Below are 18,213 nucleotides of genomic sequence, written 5' to 3'. Positions count from 1 at the left end.
CTTGTAATTGGAGTTAGTTAAATATAAATTTAACAAAAGTATCAAAGCTGATTATACTTAAATTTTACTCATGTGATAGTGCTAAACAAAAAGAGTGCGGCACAGTGGTTAGCACTGCTGCTTCACAGCTCTGGGGACCTGGATTCGATTCCCGGCTTAGGTCACTGTCTGTGTGGAGTTTGCACATTCTCCTCATGTCTGTGTGGGTTTTCTCCGGGTGCTCCAGTTTCCTCCCACAGTCCAAAGATGTGCACGTTAGGTTGATTGGCCATGTTAAAATTGTCCCTTAGTGTCCTGAGATGCATAGGTTAGAGGGATTAGTGGGTAAATGTGTAGGAATGTGGAGGTAGAGCCTGGATGGGATTGTGGTCAGTGCAGACTCGATGGGCGAAATGGCCTCTTTCTGCACTGTAGGGTTTTTATGATTCTATGATGGTCCAAATAGGGAGCCCCATGCTCTGTATTTAAACAGGCATGTCAGTTCCTCTGGCACTCCAGATGTAGACTGCATACTGAGAGCACTCTGTATAGTGTTGAATCTTGTAAATAAAGGAATTTTGGCAAAGGGACTTCCGCCTCTGAGCATTCGTTACTCTTACGAATAGATGTTACATGCAACCAATTGCATGACATTATCATAAGGGCTAACCAGAGTCCTCAACAGAACTTCACCACAAGCTCTGCACATTCTTTGCAGAGATGGGGTGTGAGATAAAGGACGATTTTCGTAAGACTCAGTCAGTTACCTGAAACCACACATTACTTCCATGTTGTTCAGGGATGGTAACAGGTGTTTGGGCCCCTCCAGATGATTGTGAAGGGGTTTAATGCCTGTTGATAGTGCGACATGAACCCAAGATCCCAAGAACCCAAAGTTCATGTCGCACTATCTGTAACCCCCATGACTTGCCTGGGTTTGCTAAACCTCCCTTACTGTACTGTCTGGAGACAATACACATCTCTTTAACCTGGGCTTAATGCTCCTTCCACTCACATTGTTGGCCTCTTTAAGACTTGAATAGCAGGTTAGGTGTAAAGACTCACATTCTAATCAGTAATCTGTAAACTGTCTGTGCTTTATCTGCTCTGTCTGAGGCCAGAACTCTCCATTCACCTGACGAAGGGGCAAACCCCGAAAGTTTGTGAGTTTACTATCAAATAAATCAGTTGGACTCAAACCTGGTGTTGTCAGACTTCTTACTGTGTTTACCCCATTCCAATGCCAGCATCTCCACATCATGACTAATGTGGAGCCAGGGGGCCAGGGAGTTTAGGGGGCAGGTTTGTGACACACAGCAGCTTGCAAGCTGAAACCACAGTAGTGAAAATCAGACTCTCAGAAATGTGTTCGGGAATCACAGAATTGGATCCTGGCCATTATTTTCACCATTCCACTAGGTGGCCTCACTCACTCACTGGCCTGGATTTTCATCAAGCCAGGATGGTTAGAGGCCAGATTAGAAATTCCAAGTATGTTATGGAGTTAGCCTAGACTCCAACTGTTTTTGATTTTGGCATTAGAGTGAGCTCCAGGTGTGATTCCAATGACCCATTCGGAAGTTTTATTTAAACAAACTTTATTTAACAATACAAATTAACTATAATAAAATAATTAGCATAAATTTTATCAACCGAAATATCTAAACATGACAAAGTATAATTCTTAACTTTCTAGCTTCCTCCATTAGCTCCAGTTTAAGCAATATCCCTCTTGATGTAAACTCTTCAGAATCAGTTAAGCTTTACGTGAGTTGCCAGTCCTCCAACATTTTAGCACCTCTGGACAGAGGTACGGAGAGACACCTATCTTCTAACTCTCAGACAGCAGCCTCCAGAGAAAGACCTATCTTCACACAGCAGGACTCCAGAGAGAGGGACAAAACAACTCTTGCCTTTTGCAGACCTCTGGCGAGAGATATCTACTTTCCAGCAGGCCCCAGACTTCAGTTTCCAGAGAGAAAGAGGGAGAGAAAGAACTGCTTCTTTCAAACTGAAACAGCAACTGCTTGCTTGTCGCTCTCTATAAGCCTAGGTCCAACCCTGATTTTACGTGACTGTTTCTTGCCCATCAACCTAACCAAATCCTACTCCGATTAAACTCAGATTAAAACAACCATTCCCAAGGAACAATTATCCTTCTGTAAGCTTAGCACATGGGCTACTGGTTGCAGACAATTGGCACCATAATCAGAGCTGAAGTACAAAACAGTCCCTTCACAGGAAACATGACACAAATATACTTCTTAGAGGCACAGTATCATCACAGAATGACTTAGAAACCCTTTAAAATTGGCATTTTGATCCATACTCCAAGAGGCTCAACCCCCTTCTCAATATGTCTGATTTTTTTTGCCATACCTTTAAAGGGTGCATGCTGTTTGCTGTCAGAAGCTCACATCTGGCACTCCTCACCTGCCTGGCTCCACTGCAGTGACGGGCATGCCTTACTCTTCTGTAATGTTCATGGAGCCAGGCCCAATTTTTAGGAGCTATGGTTGACAGCCTTTCAGAGGAGACATGAGCCATGGATAAGGGGAACTTGTAAAACATACATTCAAAAATCTTCCTCAGCTCCATGTGCCAAGATGTGCCTCCCCGTCCATCCTCTATGGCCCCTCAGACCCTTCATGCTGAGAACTTAGACATCGGTTACTCTTTTTTTTATTCATTCATGGAATGGGCACCCATGAGTGGTTAATATTTATTATCCATCCCTAGCTGCCCTTGTTCAGAGGGCAGTTGGGAGTCAACCATATTGCTGCAGTTCTGGAGTCACATGTAGGCCAGACCAGGTAAGGATAGTGGATTTCCTTCCCTAAAGGGCAATAGTGAACCAGATGGGTTTTTTTCCGACAATCGACAATGGCTTCATGGTCACCAGTAGATTCTTAATTCCAGATATTTTTTATTGATTTCAAATTCCACCATCTGCCGAGGCTGGATTCAATCCAGGATCCCCAGAACATTAGCTGAGTTTCTGCATGAATAGTCCAGGGATAATACCACTAGGTCATCATCTCCCCTTGTTGAAACATCAGTGTGCCAGAACTATGTAATTTCTCTTTTCATGTCCTATCACATTACCTTGACAAACAGGTGCTTCATGGCTCCAGACTCCATTATCTGTGCAATTAATGGTAGGTTGGCCTTTCAGAGCATAACTAGCGTTGCATGAAAATGTTGCCTCCATTCCATATGTCCACACAGCTTCTTGTGTCACAGTTCCATTGGCAATGAAGCTCGGAGGATCACAGGTAATTTCTGCAAGAGAAAAAGTCTAAGCTGTAATCATTACACTTCATTTAGTGGATGGCAGATTCATTGTGATAGTGGCCCGTGTAGGTCAGTCTCAAAAATACCAATACATTCAAACAGAACCACACTTATAAACCATAACTATGTTCCTGTCTGCATTCGGAATTCTTGGTGGTGATTAACAGGTAGAAAGCAGCCTGAAAACTGGACACAAGACTGGACAGTAATTTACAAAATTACTAGAATATATTTCGTGATTAATTAATTGGTCATGTTTTTAAGTTTCTCCCAAAGATAATATTTGATTATCCAACAGACTTTGTCATGTAAGCTTGTACTCTCTGTTAGTATCAATAACTCTTTGATAAAATTCCCCAACTGCAGCCGCAATATGTTTATTCAGGAGATAGTACTTGTGATCACCCATTCCTATAATTGTTTCAGAAGGAAATGCCCCATTGGTCCTGCGAGTTCACATCACCCATGCAGGTCATTGATCCATGAAGTTGCATCAGGGCAGCAGGGTGACACAGTGGTTAGCAATGCTGCCTCATAGCGCGAGGGACACGGGTTCAATTCCAGCCTCGGGTCACTGTCTGTGTAGAGCTTGCACGTTCTCCCCATATTTGCGTGGGTTTCCTCCGAGTGCTCCAGCTTCCTCCCACAGTCCAAAGGTGTGTGGATTACATTGATTGGCCATGCTAAATTGACCCTAGCATTAGGGGCATTAGCAGGGTACATATGTGGGATTACAGGAATTGGACCCGAGTGGGATTGTGGTCAGTGAAGACTCAGTGGGCCGACTGCCCTCCTTCTGCACTGTAGGGATTCTATGAAAGTTGCCATGCATGCCAGCAATATTCAGTAACTACAGGACATGAAGGGAAGGTAGTGGATGTTGTCTACCTGGATTTCAGCAAGGCCTTTGACAAGGTCCCCCATGGGAGGTTAGTTAGGAAGGTTCAGTCGCTAGGTATACATGGGGAGGTTGTAAATTGGATTAGACAATGGCTCAATGGAAGAAGCCAGAGAGTGGTTGTGGAGGATTGCTTCTCTAAGTGGAGGCCTGTGATTAGTGGAGTGCCGCAGGGATCGGTGTCAGGTCCATTGTTGTTTGTCGTCTATATCAATCACCTGGATGATAATGTGGTAAATTGGATCAGCAAATTTGCTGATGATACAAAGATTGGAGGTGTAGTGGACAGTGAGGAAGGTTTTCAAAGCTTGCAGAGGGACTTGGACCAACTAGGAAAACGGCTGAAAAATGGCAAATGGAATTTAACGCAGACAAGTGTGAGGTATTGCACTTTGGAAGGACAAACCAAAGTAGAGCATACACGGTAAATGGTAGGACTCTGAAGAGTGCAGTTGAACAGAGGGATCTGGGAATACAGGTACAGAATTCCCTAAAAGCGATGTCACAGGTGGATAGGGTCATAAAGAGCGATTTTGGTACATTGGCCTTTATAAATCGGAGTATCGAGCATAAAAATTGGAGTGTTATGGTAAGGTTACATAAGGCATTGGTGATGCCGAATTTAGAGTATTGTAACAGTTTTGGTCACCTAGTTGCAGGAAGGATGTAAATAAGGTTGAAAGAGTGCAGAGAAGGTTCACAAGAATGTTGCTAGGAGTTGAGAAGCTGAGTTACAGAGAGAGATTGAATAGGTTAGGACTTTATTCCCTGGAGTGTAGAAGAATGAGGGGAGATTTGATAGAGGTGTATAAGATTTTGATGGGTATAGATAGACTGAATGCAAGCAGGCTTTTTCCACTGAGACTAGGGGAGAAAAAAGAACAGAGGGCATGGGTTAAGTGTGAAAAGAGAAAAGTTTAAAGGGAATATTAGGGGGGGCTTCTTCACGCTGAGAGTGGTGGGAGTGTGGAATGAGCTGCCAAATGAAGTGGTAAATGCAGGGTCACCTTTAACATTTAAGAAAAACTTGGATGGGTTCATGGATGAGAGGGGTGTGGAGGGATATAGTCCAAGTGCCAGTCAGTGGGACTAGGCAAAAAGTGGTTCGGCACAGACAAGAAGGGCCAAAAGGCCTGTTTCTGAGCTGTAATCTTCTATTGTTCTATGGTTCTATGACAGTCGCACTGCTACAAACATTTTAGGTTCAGCAACAACGAAATATATTGTCATTTCTGATTTTCTCTTTGCTGAAAACTCCGGTTTCCTCCCACACCCCAAAAACGTGCTTTTTAGGCTGATTGGTGTCAATAAATTGTCCTTGAATTGGATCTCCCTTAATCTGGCGCACATATAATTCCCTAAATTTGCACCCCCTTTATTGTGGAGTCCACTTGAGGTAGACAAAAACGTCGACGATCGACAAGAGACTTGAGTAAGTCACTCACTGAGTGTTAAAATGGCTTGTAGGGCCGAAGGGCCTGTTTCCTGTGCTGTGCTGTTCTTTGTTCTTTGAAGAAAAGCAGAGTTCTGAGTCTTCAGCGATTAAAAGGGAAGCACTTGTTTCAGTGCTGGAAGCAGTGTACAGAGTGACTACAGTAATGTTCACCACACCCGTCCATATCCCAAGAAATGATATTCAGCTTATTCACCTCAGGAGGTTCAAAGGCTGAGTGGTTGCTCCAGGATTCAATGCCAAACTTATAAACTCTTCATTACCTAACGCTCCTTTCATGTGGAGATGTGTATTGCCCCATCCCTCCCCTCCTCAATTCCTGTCCACTGACATATCCCTCAACGTAAGAATGATCTATTCTGTATTTGCTTTGATGAAAGGGCTTAATTCCTATTCAAATGTTTTTACAATGGTTAAGTGTCTTAAAAGAATTCCAAGAGAATAATTAAGAATGTATTCACAGAAGACAAGTTAAAAGATTCAAAACTGAGAATTTAAACAAAATTATGGAAAAAGACTGAAGAATAGGGAAAAATTACTCAGGAACTTAGGAGTTAGGAATAGGGTACTTTGACCTTCAATCCTGCTCCTCCATTTTAGTGAATCGTGGCTGATCTAACTGTAAGCTCAACCCACGTTTCCTTCCACCCACAATAACCTTTCACCCCTTGCACATTAAGAACAAAGAACAAAAACAGCCTGGGAAACAGGCCCTTCGGCCCAACGAGCCCACGCCGCCATTTTAATACTACCAGTCCCCCCCTCCACCCATGATCCTTATCTATTGTTTTTATGGCAATCCACATTGAGGGAAACTAATTTAGGGACAATTTATTACTTCCAATCAGCCTAATAGCACACCTTTGGGGTATGGGAGGAAAGCGGAGCACCCAGAGAAAACCCACGCAAGCATGGGGAGAATGCGCAACTCCCACAGACACTGGCCCAAATCCATGTGTCTGCACAGCAAACAGTGATAGTCACTGAGCTGTCATGTTGCCCAACATCTGGTCCAGTTTAAGCACACACTAATGACATGAAGCACTAGGCCAATCTCGAACATTCAAGAGCAGCCCCAGTACGACCCATCGCATGTATGCCCCTCGTTGGGCAACAAGGCGGACCGACTTAAACCTGTGAATTAAAAGAGAAAAACATTATTATCATACCATATCTTTTTACATTACCAGGCACGTCCCAATGCTAATGAACCTTATTTAAAACAGTCTCCTATATCCTCCCAACTCCAACCCACTCATGTGCCTGTCTAAGTTACTCTTAAACAACTCCAGCATGCCTGCCTCCACCACCTTACTTGGCAGAGCATTCCATACCCCCACTACCCTCTGTGTGAAAAACCTCCCTCTAATATCCATGTTATAACTCTCCCCCTTCACCTTAAGCCTGTGGCCCCTCATACTGTGTGTCTCTAACATAGGAAATAGCTTACCTCTGTTTACTCTATCTATACCCTTCATAATCTTATATACCTCTAAAAATCATTGAACTCTGCCTTAAAAATATTTAAAGACTTTACTTTCATTGCCTTTTGGGGAAGAGTGTTCTAAAGACTCACAACCCTCTGACAGGAAGAAATTTTCATCATCTCTGTCCTAAATAGGTGACCCTTTTATTTTCAAACAGTGGCTCCTCGTGTTTCCACAAGAGGAAACATCCTCTCCACATCAATCCTGTCTAGATCCCTCAGGATTGTAACTTCCTGCCCTGAAAGTCAAGTTAAGGGCAAATATATCCTAATGGGTAGCCTCCAAGTGTAACCATAAAAAGGAACCAATCAACAATATTAAAATATATGGTCAGTCTAAAGCACAGCATCATTAGTTGATGCAAATACTGAATTGAGTGAAAATCTGAAAGAATCTTCAGTAACTTTTTAATTACGAATTATACTTATCAAACTTATAATTGGAGTCAGTTATTTGTAAATTTTGCAAAAAAAAATCAAAATTTGATTTGATTTATTATTGCCACATGTATTCACATACAGTGAAAAGTATTGTTTCTTGTGTGCTATACAGACAAAGCATACCGTTCGTAGAGAAGGAAAGGAGGAGATGCAGAATGTAGTGTTACAATCATAGCTAGGGTGTAGAGAAAGGCCAACTTAGTGTGAAGTAGATCCATTCAAAAGTCTGGTGGCAGCAGGGAAAAGCTGTTCTTGAGTCAGTTGGTATGCAACCTCAGACTTTTGTATCTTTTTCCCTACGGAAGAAGGTCAAAGAGAGTATGTCCCGGGTGTGTGGGATCCTTAGTTATGCTGGCTGCTTTTCCGAGGCAGTGGGAAATGTAGACCGAATCAATGGATAGGAGGCTAGTTTGTATGATGGATTGAGTTACATTCACGACCTTTTGTAAGTTCTTGCAGTCTTGGGCAGAGCAGAAGCTGTGATACAACCAGAAAGAATGCTTTCTATGATGCATCTGTAAAAGTCTTAGCTGACATACCAAATTTCCTTAGTCTACTTACTTAGTAGTAGAGACATTGGTGGGCTTTCTTAGCTACAGTGTCAACATCTGGGGACCAGGACAGGTTGTTAGCGATCTGGACACCGAAAAATTTGAAGCTCTCAACCATTTCCACTTCATCCCCATTGATGTAGACTGATTATATTTTAAATTTTACTCGTAAAAATAAGAATCAAGGGCTGATTCTGTGCTAGGGGCTTGCAGTGTACATTGGTACTCACAGGATTCACAGGCTTGGAAAGCATTGTGTCAAATTTTCTCTGTATCTATTTAAATGGATGGAAACTTAGACATTGAAGGTCTGTGATTTCTCGGATAGGACTTCCTGACATCAACAGGAGTGTTTGATTACAGCATCAACCTAGAGTGATCTAACATGTAAGGGCAGCAAACCTTTAGCCATTTTTCAAAAAAACAAGTTTCATCCAACAATGAATTTAAGCATAAAGTTGTATTACAGTAAATTATGGGCATTTATAGATAAGGGATTACTTTGAAGGTTATTTTTAAGTGCTTGTTATACTCATGCTTATTAGTGAAGGAATAGGTAGCCCAAGAGCAGCAATGAGCTTTCCCCAGATGTATATGGTTGCTGAGTATCTGATTCAATATGCAGATAGATGCCAGGCAGATAGAACCAACCAAAGCCCATTTGGTGACAGGATTGTAGCATCAGTTACCATCTCATAAATTCCTTGAAAGTTGCACTTGTTTTTTTTTCAAATTTCTTATTAACAATTAATTGTTTTTCTCTCTCATGAAATTTCTCCTTCTCTTCCTTTTAAATATTTTTCGACACATACCAGGCATTTTCTCTAAGTAACTTTCACCCATGTAAAGAGAAGTTACAACATGGAAACAGATCATTCCACCCAACTGTTTATGTCAACGTTTATCCTCTTCACATATATTTCTAACCACATTTACACCTTCCTGTTCTCATAGTCTCTTTTTTCCCTGCTGCACTTATCGATCTAATCATGAACATTAACTAGTCTCTGACTCAGTCATTAATTCTGAAACTTTCTTGCAACGTTCTTCATAAATAAAATTCTCTTGCCTCTATTCTGAATCTTTTACATTCAATCTTGCTTCTGAGGTCTCTTGTTCTTGACTTCTCAGTAGCGGCCTGCTGCTGTTTACTTTGTCAATCTCTTCATAATTTTAATCATTCCTATCATGTTGTCAATTGGTGTTGTTCTCTTGACAGAAATCCCAACAGTGAATGCCAACATTTGATTGCAGCAAAATGGTCAACTGAGACATCTACCTGTACTGTACAATGTATTTATTGATTTATTGATATCCCTCCATTCCAGTTTAAGTTTGCTGCTTATGATACAGTTACAACACCATCTTAACAATGAACTACAAAAAAAACTGAGCCTAGTCACACATAGAAAACTGTATTTGACAAAGCAGCAATGAGACAACTCGTTTCGGGCACACTACTCCAGAAGACAATTGAAGATGTGAATTTGTTATTTGAGGCTGAATTGCTGCTGGAGACAGGTTTTTTTTTAACATTGGGCAGTTGTTCCCTTTTCATGGATTACAAAGACTCAAAATCAAGTTCAAAAATGGAATATTACTCAGGAATTTCCAGATGTGCATCACAACCCAGAATCCTGAGCAAGTTCTCCTTCCAAACATGGAAATATAGAAACCCTACATTGCAGGACAAGGCCATTCGGCCCTTTAAGTCTGCCCTTACAGCAATCCCACTCAGGTTCTATCCCCGCCATCCCACATTTTTACCTTGTGAATCCATCTAACCTATGCATCCCGGGACACTAAGGGACAATATAGCATGGCCAATTAACCTAACCCGCACATCTTTGGTATGTGGGAGAAAACCGGAGTCCCCAGAGGGAACCCATGCAGGCACGGGGAGAATGTGTAGACTCTACACAGGCAGTGACCCAAGCTGGGAACTGAACCCAGGTCCCTGGAGCTGTGACGCAGCAGTGCTAACTATTGTGCCACCACGCTGTTCCTAACCAGGTGGTCCTCAGACCATTTGTAATGCTGTCACGGCACAGATCAGCTAACTGAGCAGGTATTTCCTCCTCCTCCTCCTACAGGTACCATGCCTGAAAAGGGAGTTAGCAACCACAGACTCCTATTGGATTGATCCACAATTGCGCTTGGCAAAAGTACTACCGCATGCTGCAGTAGAGTTGACCAGAAAACTCTCCCACTCTTTCCATTGGCCATAGGGGAAAGATTTACAACTGATATTCAACCTGTTTGTGCACACCTTCCATAGCTGTCGAGCCCTGAATTGGGATTTGAACCCAGAACCTCTGGTCCTAAGAAGACACTACCACCGTGCCTCAAGACCACCCAGGTATTTGCTAGTTTACATTATTCGGCTAACTCAATGGCGTTAACTGCACATCCTCAGTCCACTGGGAAATCACAACAGAGATAATTTCCAACAACTTTGACTGTCAGTATGTAAATAAGCACTGCACTCGAATCTTAAGCTAAATTAAAACAGACTGTAAGATGTAGCAGCCAAAGTAAGCCATTCAGCCTATCGAGTCTGCTCTGCCATCCAATTAGATCTTGATTGATCTGATATGATAACTCTTAACTCTACTTTCCTGCCTTATCCCCATAGCCCTTGATTCCCTGACTGATTAACAATCTGTCTATCTCAACCTTGAACATATTTAACGACTATGTCTTCTGTGGTAAAGAATTCCACAGATTCATTACCCTCTGAGAGAACTTCCTCCTCACCTCTATCCTAAATGGGTGACCCCTTGCTCTGATTCTAAGATCATGCTGTCTGGTCCCAGACCCTTCCACAAAGGGAAACAACCTCTCAGATCTACCCTGTCAAACCCCTGAGAATCCTATATGTCGCAATAAGATCGCCTCTCATTCTTCTAACCTCTAATGAGTACAGACCCAGCCTACTCAACCTCTCCTCATAAGAAAATCCCTCTATACCCAGATCAACTGAGTGAACCTTCTCTGGACTGCCTACACTATCAATATATCTTTCTTTAGATAAAGGGACCAAAACTGTTCAAGGAAGTGAGGATATAGTTGAAACTGTAAATGAAAAATAAATTCTTCCAGGACTTTATACTAATAGCTTTCCAAAGACAAATCCTTAAATCTGAGGTGAATCTTTGAATCAATTAAATCAGTTACTTACGGCCACAGCTCGGAATATCTTTACTCCATCCTTCAGCAGTGCACAATACATGCCTTCTCCCATATAGTTCATAGCTGAAACAAGAAAAGCATTGGGTAAATGAAAAGTCTATTAATTTTTCGAAAAGATTAATGTAGAATCCACTCTCAGCTATGATTTATAGATTATTCAGTAATCTGGTTGGAGCATGAGGAGGCAGTGACGGAGTAGTGACCAGCCATCCAGCGTACTGGAGAATGCACTGGGGAGCTAGGTTCAAATCCCACCAGAGCAGATGGTGAAAGATGAATTCAATATGAATCTGGAATAACCTTTGCTGTAAAAGCCCACTGATTCACTATTATCCTCAAGTCTGGCCAAATGTGACTCCAGATCCACAGCAACATTGTTGACTCTGAAATGGCCTAGCAAGCCACTCAATTCAAGGGTAAATATGGCTGGCCCAGCCAGCAATGCTCACATCCCATGAATGAATTTTAAAATATCAGGGTTCAGGTTTGTTTTTGAATTCAGAGCATCTAGAGATTCAATGCTAAGATGGACTACCATTAAATCCATCACAAACAGCAAATAAACTCTGAACAGAAGTTTCAGCTTGCATTTATGAACTTCTTTTAACAATAAGTGACTCCGAGCGGCATTATAAAACTATTATTAAATTAAATCTGCTGTTAAGCCACCTAACAGAAAGGATAAGGATCTTCAAATGGTGATGTTGTTTAATCAGAAGCTGATGGAAGTCAACAGGGGTGATGGATGACAGGGATTGGTACATGTTAAGACACCGGCAATAGATTTTTAGATAAGCTTTGGTTACTGGAGGGTTGAAGACGGGAGGATGATCAGGCACATATGAATGTGGCACAGTGACAGTTGTTAGCACTGCTGCCAGGGACCCAGGTTCAATTCCGGCCTCGGATGACTGTGTGTATGGAGTTTGCACATTCTTCCCGTGTCTGCATGGGTTTCCTCTGGGCGCTCCGGTTTCCTCCCATAGTCCAAAGTTGTGCGGGTTAGGTTGATGAGCTATGCTAAATTGCCCCTTAGTGTTAAGGGGATTAGCAACGTAAATGTGTGGGGTTCGGGGATGGGACCTGGGTGGGATTGCAGGCTAGATGGGCCAAATGGCCTCCTTCCATGTAGATTCTAAAAAAAAATTAAATCTGTTATCTCACAAGAATCTATTCATGGCCCCCTTCAATTTCTCATCTCATTGCCATCCTTTGGTGAAAACATCTATAAACACAACTTCAACTTTGACAACCTGAGGGTGAAACAGTGGTTTAGATACAGGTTGCCGACATTGGGGCCCTCCCTGTCTGACCTCCTACATGCTTTCCCATTATGTCGCCTGACATGCCGCTCCATCAGGACCCCAAACATGACCCACCTTGCAGGCCATCATAGCCCCCTTGCATAGCCACCCATTCTGGAACCCATCCCAGCTGGTACTGCCAAGGTGCCCAGCTGGCTCTGCTGGGGTGCCTGGTGGCCATGGCCAGGTTGTTTGGTGGGCAAAGCCAGGTGGGCATTGCCCGATTGGCACTGCCCGGCCATGCCCCAAGCCAACCAGGGGGTTCCATGGCCTCTGAGCTCCCAGACATGATAATCAAACTACATCTCTACCAGTGAAGATCAGTGACTTGCACTAGCATGACCTCTCATCGGAGAGGTGGGAGCATTCCGGGAGGGGCTGGGATTGCCTGTCGAACTCACTGGTGAATTTGAAATTCAATCAATCACATGCTCATTGACCTTGCGCCCTTGGTGGTGTGATTTGGTTCATGTAATTAAAAAAGGACAGGACAATCGCAAATTGTTTGGCACCAGGTACAAAACCGATCTTTAGACTCGATAGGCACAATATGTTTCGGGTTCGGCGCAATTTGTGGCAGGCTTGGCGAGGTCGCAGAATTGTCCTCATTGTCTTTGGTCCTCACCACAAACCCCATTTCTTAACCATTGGCTGCATCCCTCTTCCTAGCTACTGTCTGTGACTAACCTGAACTGTTTGCAAATTTGAGCCTGAGATAAGGTTCCAACCACATATCTTTACCTTTACTAAGACCAACTATTTTCCCTCCATAACATCGCTCAATTTAGCCACGCTTCAGCTCATCTGCTACTGAAATTCTCATCGATGCCTTTGTTAGTCTAGACTTGACTATTGCAATGCACACCTCCCCATGCCCGGGGGCACCTTGGCAGTGCCAACAGGAAAGGGGCAGTGTCAAGGGGGGGGCAGAGCCTATTGTGGGCAGGGCCTAAGGGGTGGTGCTTAGAGGGCAGTGCCAAAGGAGCAAGGCTTAGGGGGCAATGTCAAGGGGGTTGAGCAGGGGGACAGCTGGGGACAGGGCCGAGGGGACAATCGGTCAGAGTGGGGTGCCCCTTTGCATTGGGATCCAGTTCGGACTGGAGAGGGGCCAGTGACTGGCCTGAGGGGTGGGTGGTCTGCTGGTGGGATCTGCCTCCTGTGGGAGAGGTGTGCTGGGGTGGGAGGAAGGTGTTGGGGGATTGTCATTGCTGGGGGGGCGGAGGAGGAAGCTGGTGATCTGGGTGGTCTGGGATGGGGGAGGTTGGGTCGGTCCAGGAATGCTTGTGGGGGGGTCACAATAGGGCCATGGTGGGGTTGGTTGTGGGGGAGGGGGGGGGGAGGGGGGGTGGGGGCTGCTGAAGAGGCAGCACTGCGGGGGCCCCAGTGATCGAGCTGGCCAGCAAACTGCGGGCTGACACTTTGGGGCCACTGCGTATGCGCAGAGTTCTGGAACTGTCAGATTCTGGCATGAATAGGCCCCACCCCCCACCCCCACGCTTTTAATGATATTCACGACTGTGACCTCTGCATTGCACAGAGTGTGGAAGATTTGAGTTTGAACTCCCACTAAAAAGCAGTTGTGATTTACACCATTTTTCCAGCGAATTCAGCACTTAGAACTTTTTTGGGCGAATCGTCCCCTGAGTGTCAGGGAAATTAGCAGGATAAATTCATGGGGTTAAGGGGATAGGGCCTGGGTGGGATTGTTGTCAGTGCAGGCCTCCTTCTGCACTGTAAGGATTCTATGTATTCTACTATCTTTGTGTTTCTTGTATGACTACACCTGTTATGTGTTGTATATTTTGTCTGACTTGCCATACTTTGCAAATTAATGCATTGTGGGATCATAGGGATTCATCGGGGGGGAGGTGCTGTATTTGGGGGCAGTCTTATAATCAGGTACTCAGTGCCCAATTAAGGGAGAAGGGACATCAGGCAGCGGGGAGGCAGCTGAAAGATGGACCTTTTTGTCACAAAGCCTGAGGCCATTATTCAGCTACTACTTCACTTGCTTCCCCTCATTAATCAGGGCAAACTGCCTCCATCATCTGCCAACAGCTCCTATCCCTGAGCCCTGAACTTACTGAGTTCCCCATGGCTGGCAAAACTTCCACTGCCAGGGATTTCAACAGGCTTGCCAGTGGCCCTAAGTGTGCCTGAAGGGCCCCTGATTCCATTGGGCACTTGGAACTGAAGGAGGTTCCCCACTGGTTTTCTGGCCAGTGGGCGAGACTCACATCAGCCTGACGATCTCCTAATCTCAGCATCATTAGGCACCAGAGGAGGCCATTGGGCCCAATGAGTTCCTGCCAGCTCTTTGTGGAATAGTCTAATCAGCCTTATCCCCTGACTGTATCCCCATGAGAAGTCTCACAACACCAGGTTTAAGTCCAACCAGTTTATTCGATAGTAATCCCACAAGCTTTCAGAAATGGTGTTCCTTCGTCAGGTGTGTGGAAGGTTCAAACACCTGACGAAGGAACACTGTTTCCGAAAGCTTGTGGGATCACAAACAAACTGGTTGGACTTAAACCTGGTGTTGTGAGACTTCTTACTATGTTTACCCCAGTCCAATGCCGGCATCTCTACATCATGTATCCCCATGACAAATATATTGTTCTATATTCTATCACAACATGCCTATTCAAATTAATTTCCATCACTTTGAGCTTGCCATCTTATATAACCTCGGTAATCCCAATATGTCAATTACAATGTGGCCATGTTTAAGTTGATTTATTAGTGTCACAACTAAGATTACATTAACACTGCAATGAAGTTACTGTGAAAATCCCTGAGTTGCCATACTCTGGCGTCTGTTAGGGTACAATCTGTTAGGGAGAATTTAGCACGGCCAATGTACCTAACGAGCATGTCTTCCAGATTGTGGGAGGAAACTGAAGCATCGAGAGGAAACCCATGCTGACACGGGAAGAATGTGCAAACTCCACACAGTCACCCAAGGCTGGAATTGAACCCGCTGGCACTGTGCAGCTGCAGTGCTAACCACTGTGCCACCAATCACTTGCATGAATCTGTGATGCTGCGAATTAATTCTTACCCTTCATTGCAGTAGTAAGTTGCCCTTTCTCCAAATGTTTGTCCTGTAGTAGTGTAGTAACCATGCTGTATATCTTTTGGTTTTTTGCAATCTGCAGCTGCGCAAAATGCAGACAAAGAGATCTTTAAAAGTGATTTCAATGTAATCTCAATGTTATGAATTATTTTTCACCAATAGTCAAATCCATGTTCTTGTAGAACTTGAAATTTTAATTTATATTATAAAGAGAAGCTTCTAAAGCTAGACTCAATAATTCAGTGTCATAAATTGAGTGAATTTTACATGTATTGACTGAATAATTAAGGCTGGGTGTCTATGTTAATCCACACCATCCTTCAAGAAGAAAAAGCTTGCATTTATCAGGCAGTTTACCTGACCTCAGGATGTGTAGAAATGCTTCAAATCAGGAAGAGGGGCATAGTGATATTGTCACTGGATTAGTTAATCCAGAGACCCAGGATAATGCTCTATTGATCTGGTTTTGAATCCCACACGACAGATGTTGAAATTTGAACTCAATAAAAATTTGGAATTAAAAGTCCAATGATGACCATGAAATCATTGTCATAAAAACAGAGCTGGTTCACTAATGTCCTTTAGGGAAGGAAATCTGCCGTCCTTATCTTGTCTGGCCTACATGTAACTCCAGGTCCACAGCAATGTGATTGATTTTGAAATAGCCTAGCAAGCCATTCAGTTCTAAGGCAATTCAGGATGGGCAAAAAATGTTGACCTATTTAGCAATACCCACATCCACTGAATGAAAATAGTTTTCTTCTCTTTAGAATAAGCAAACTTCTACAGAGAAATTGTAAGACGGTATTTTAACATAAGAACATAACATAAGAAATAGGAGCAGGAGTAGGCCATCTAGTCCTTCGAGCCTGCCCCGCCATTCAATAAGATCATGGCTGATCTGAAGTGGATCAGTTCCACTTTCCCGCTTTCTCCCCATAGCCCTTAATTCCCTTATTGATCAGAAATCTATCTACCTGTGACTTAAATATATTCAGCGAGGTAGCCTCCACCACTTCAATGGGCAGAGAATTCCAGAGATTCACCACCCTTTGAGTGAAGAAGTTCCTCCTCAACTTTGTTCTAAACTGCCCCCCCACCTTTATTTTGAGGCTATGCCTTCTAGTTCTGCTATCCTTTCTAAGCAGGAAGAATCTCTCTACCTCTACCCTATCTAGCCCCTTCATTAGCTTATACTTCTCTATAAGATCCCCCCTCAGCCTTCTAAACTCTAACGAGTACAGTCCCAGTCTACTCAATCTCTCTTCATAAGCTAACCCCCTCATCTCTGGTATCAGCCTGATGAACCTTCTCTGTACTCCCTCCTAGGCCAATATATCCTTTCACAAATAAGGGGACAAAATTGCACACAGTACTCCAGTTGCAGCCTCAACAGTGCCCTGTACGGTTGCAGCAAGACCTCCCTGCTTTTATATTCTATCCCCCTCACTATAAAGGCCAACATTCCATCCACCTTCTTGATCACCTGCTGCACCCGCAGACTGGGTTTTTGCGATTCGTGCACAAGGACCCCCAGGTCCCTCTGCACAGTAGCATGCTGCAACTTTTTGCCCTTTAAATAACAATCCCTCCTACTATTATTTCTACCAAAGTGGATAACATAGTGGATTTTGATACATATATACTTACGAATACAACTTATTAATGGCTGTGACCAAGTTAAATCGGCTTGACAAGTGACAAAATCTGGTGTGCTGCTATTCCAAATATAACCGGTCATACACTTGTAGGAGACTTTTCGACCCACAGTAAAATCTTGCCGAATGCCAAACTCATTCTTTTTGTCAGCAAATGCCACAGTTGGAGGAATGGGGCACTGATCTGTAAAGAATACAGTAAAAATTGTAAAATAATTGTGTATATTAAATGGTTGAACACTTTTATCTTTTATTGTGCAACAAATATACATGAACTATAACAAATGTAACCTGTGTGTGTCAACAAATACAATGATATAGTGATTATGCAGAGGTCTGGACTAATGAACCAGAGACACAAGCTCAAATCTTATTAGGCAGGTTGAGGAATTTAAATTCTGTTAATTCAATTTGTCCAGAATAAAGACCCATACCACTGATGGTCAGGAAAAATCCAAACAGTTGACAAACGTTCTTCAAGACAGGAAACCTCTATTCTGGCCTGGCCACAACATTGAGGTGTGGCTCATAATTGTCTGAAGTGGCCTAATAAGCCACTAGGTTGTCACCACTATCTTCTCAAAGGCAATCAGAGATGGGCAGTTAGTACTGGCTTTACCTGTAACATTCATATCACCTGGATAAATGTATTAAAAAACAGGCTGCAACCTGAAGCAACGTTGGCAACGGACTGAAGAAACTAACAAATAGTTATCAAAACACTAATTTTCATGGCATGAGTCTAAAAGAAAAGTTGGTTTAAACAATTAGGCACCTATTCATTTTAGAGTGTATTACTAAATTACGGCACGGATGGTTAGGGCAGCACGGAGGCACAGTGGTTAGGGCGTCACAGTGGCACAATGGTTAGCATAACTGCC

At 43.3% G+C, this 18,213-nt stretch overlaps 1 protein-coding gene across 1 annotated transcript in view; it reads right to left on the bottom strand.

The window, feature by feature from the left end:
* LOC145356765 (complement component receptor 1-like protein) overlaps positions 1 to 18,213 on the bottom strand; it is a 67,598-nt gene that overhangs the window by 36,021 nt on the left and 13,364 nt on the right. Inside the window, exons 2-5 of the mRNA XM_080209633.1 lie at positions 17,325 to 17,516; positions 15,660 to 15,756; positions 11,284 to 11,357; positions 3,085 to 3,261 (exon numbers count right to left, since the gene is read on the bottom strand). Of these exons, the coding sequence (XP_080065759.1) occupies positions 3,085 to 3,261; positions 11,284 to 11,357; positions 15,660 to 15,756; positions 17,325 to 17,516 (540 nt within the window). The remainder of the gene's footprint in view (positions 1 to 3,084; positions 3,262 to 11,283; positions 11,358 to 15,659; positions 15,757 to 17,324; positions 17,517 to 18,213) is intronic.

The sequence above is a fragment of the Carcharhinus amblyrhynchos genome, chromosome 22, assembly GCF_965287045.1.
Source record: "Carcharhinus amblyrhynchos chromosome 22, sCarAmb.v2.hapA, whole genome shotgun sequence".
In the NCBI taxonomy this organism is placed as follows: domain Eukaryota; kingdom Metazoa; phylum Chordata; class Chondrichthyes; order Carcharhiniformes; family Carcharhinidae; genus Carcharhinus; species Carcharhinus amblyrhynchos.
The sequence above is the reverse complement of the archived record's forward strand: the minus strand, read 5'-3'. Positions and strand labels throughout refer to the sequence as shown.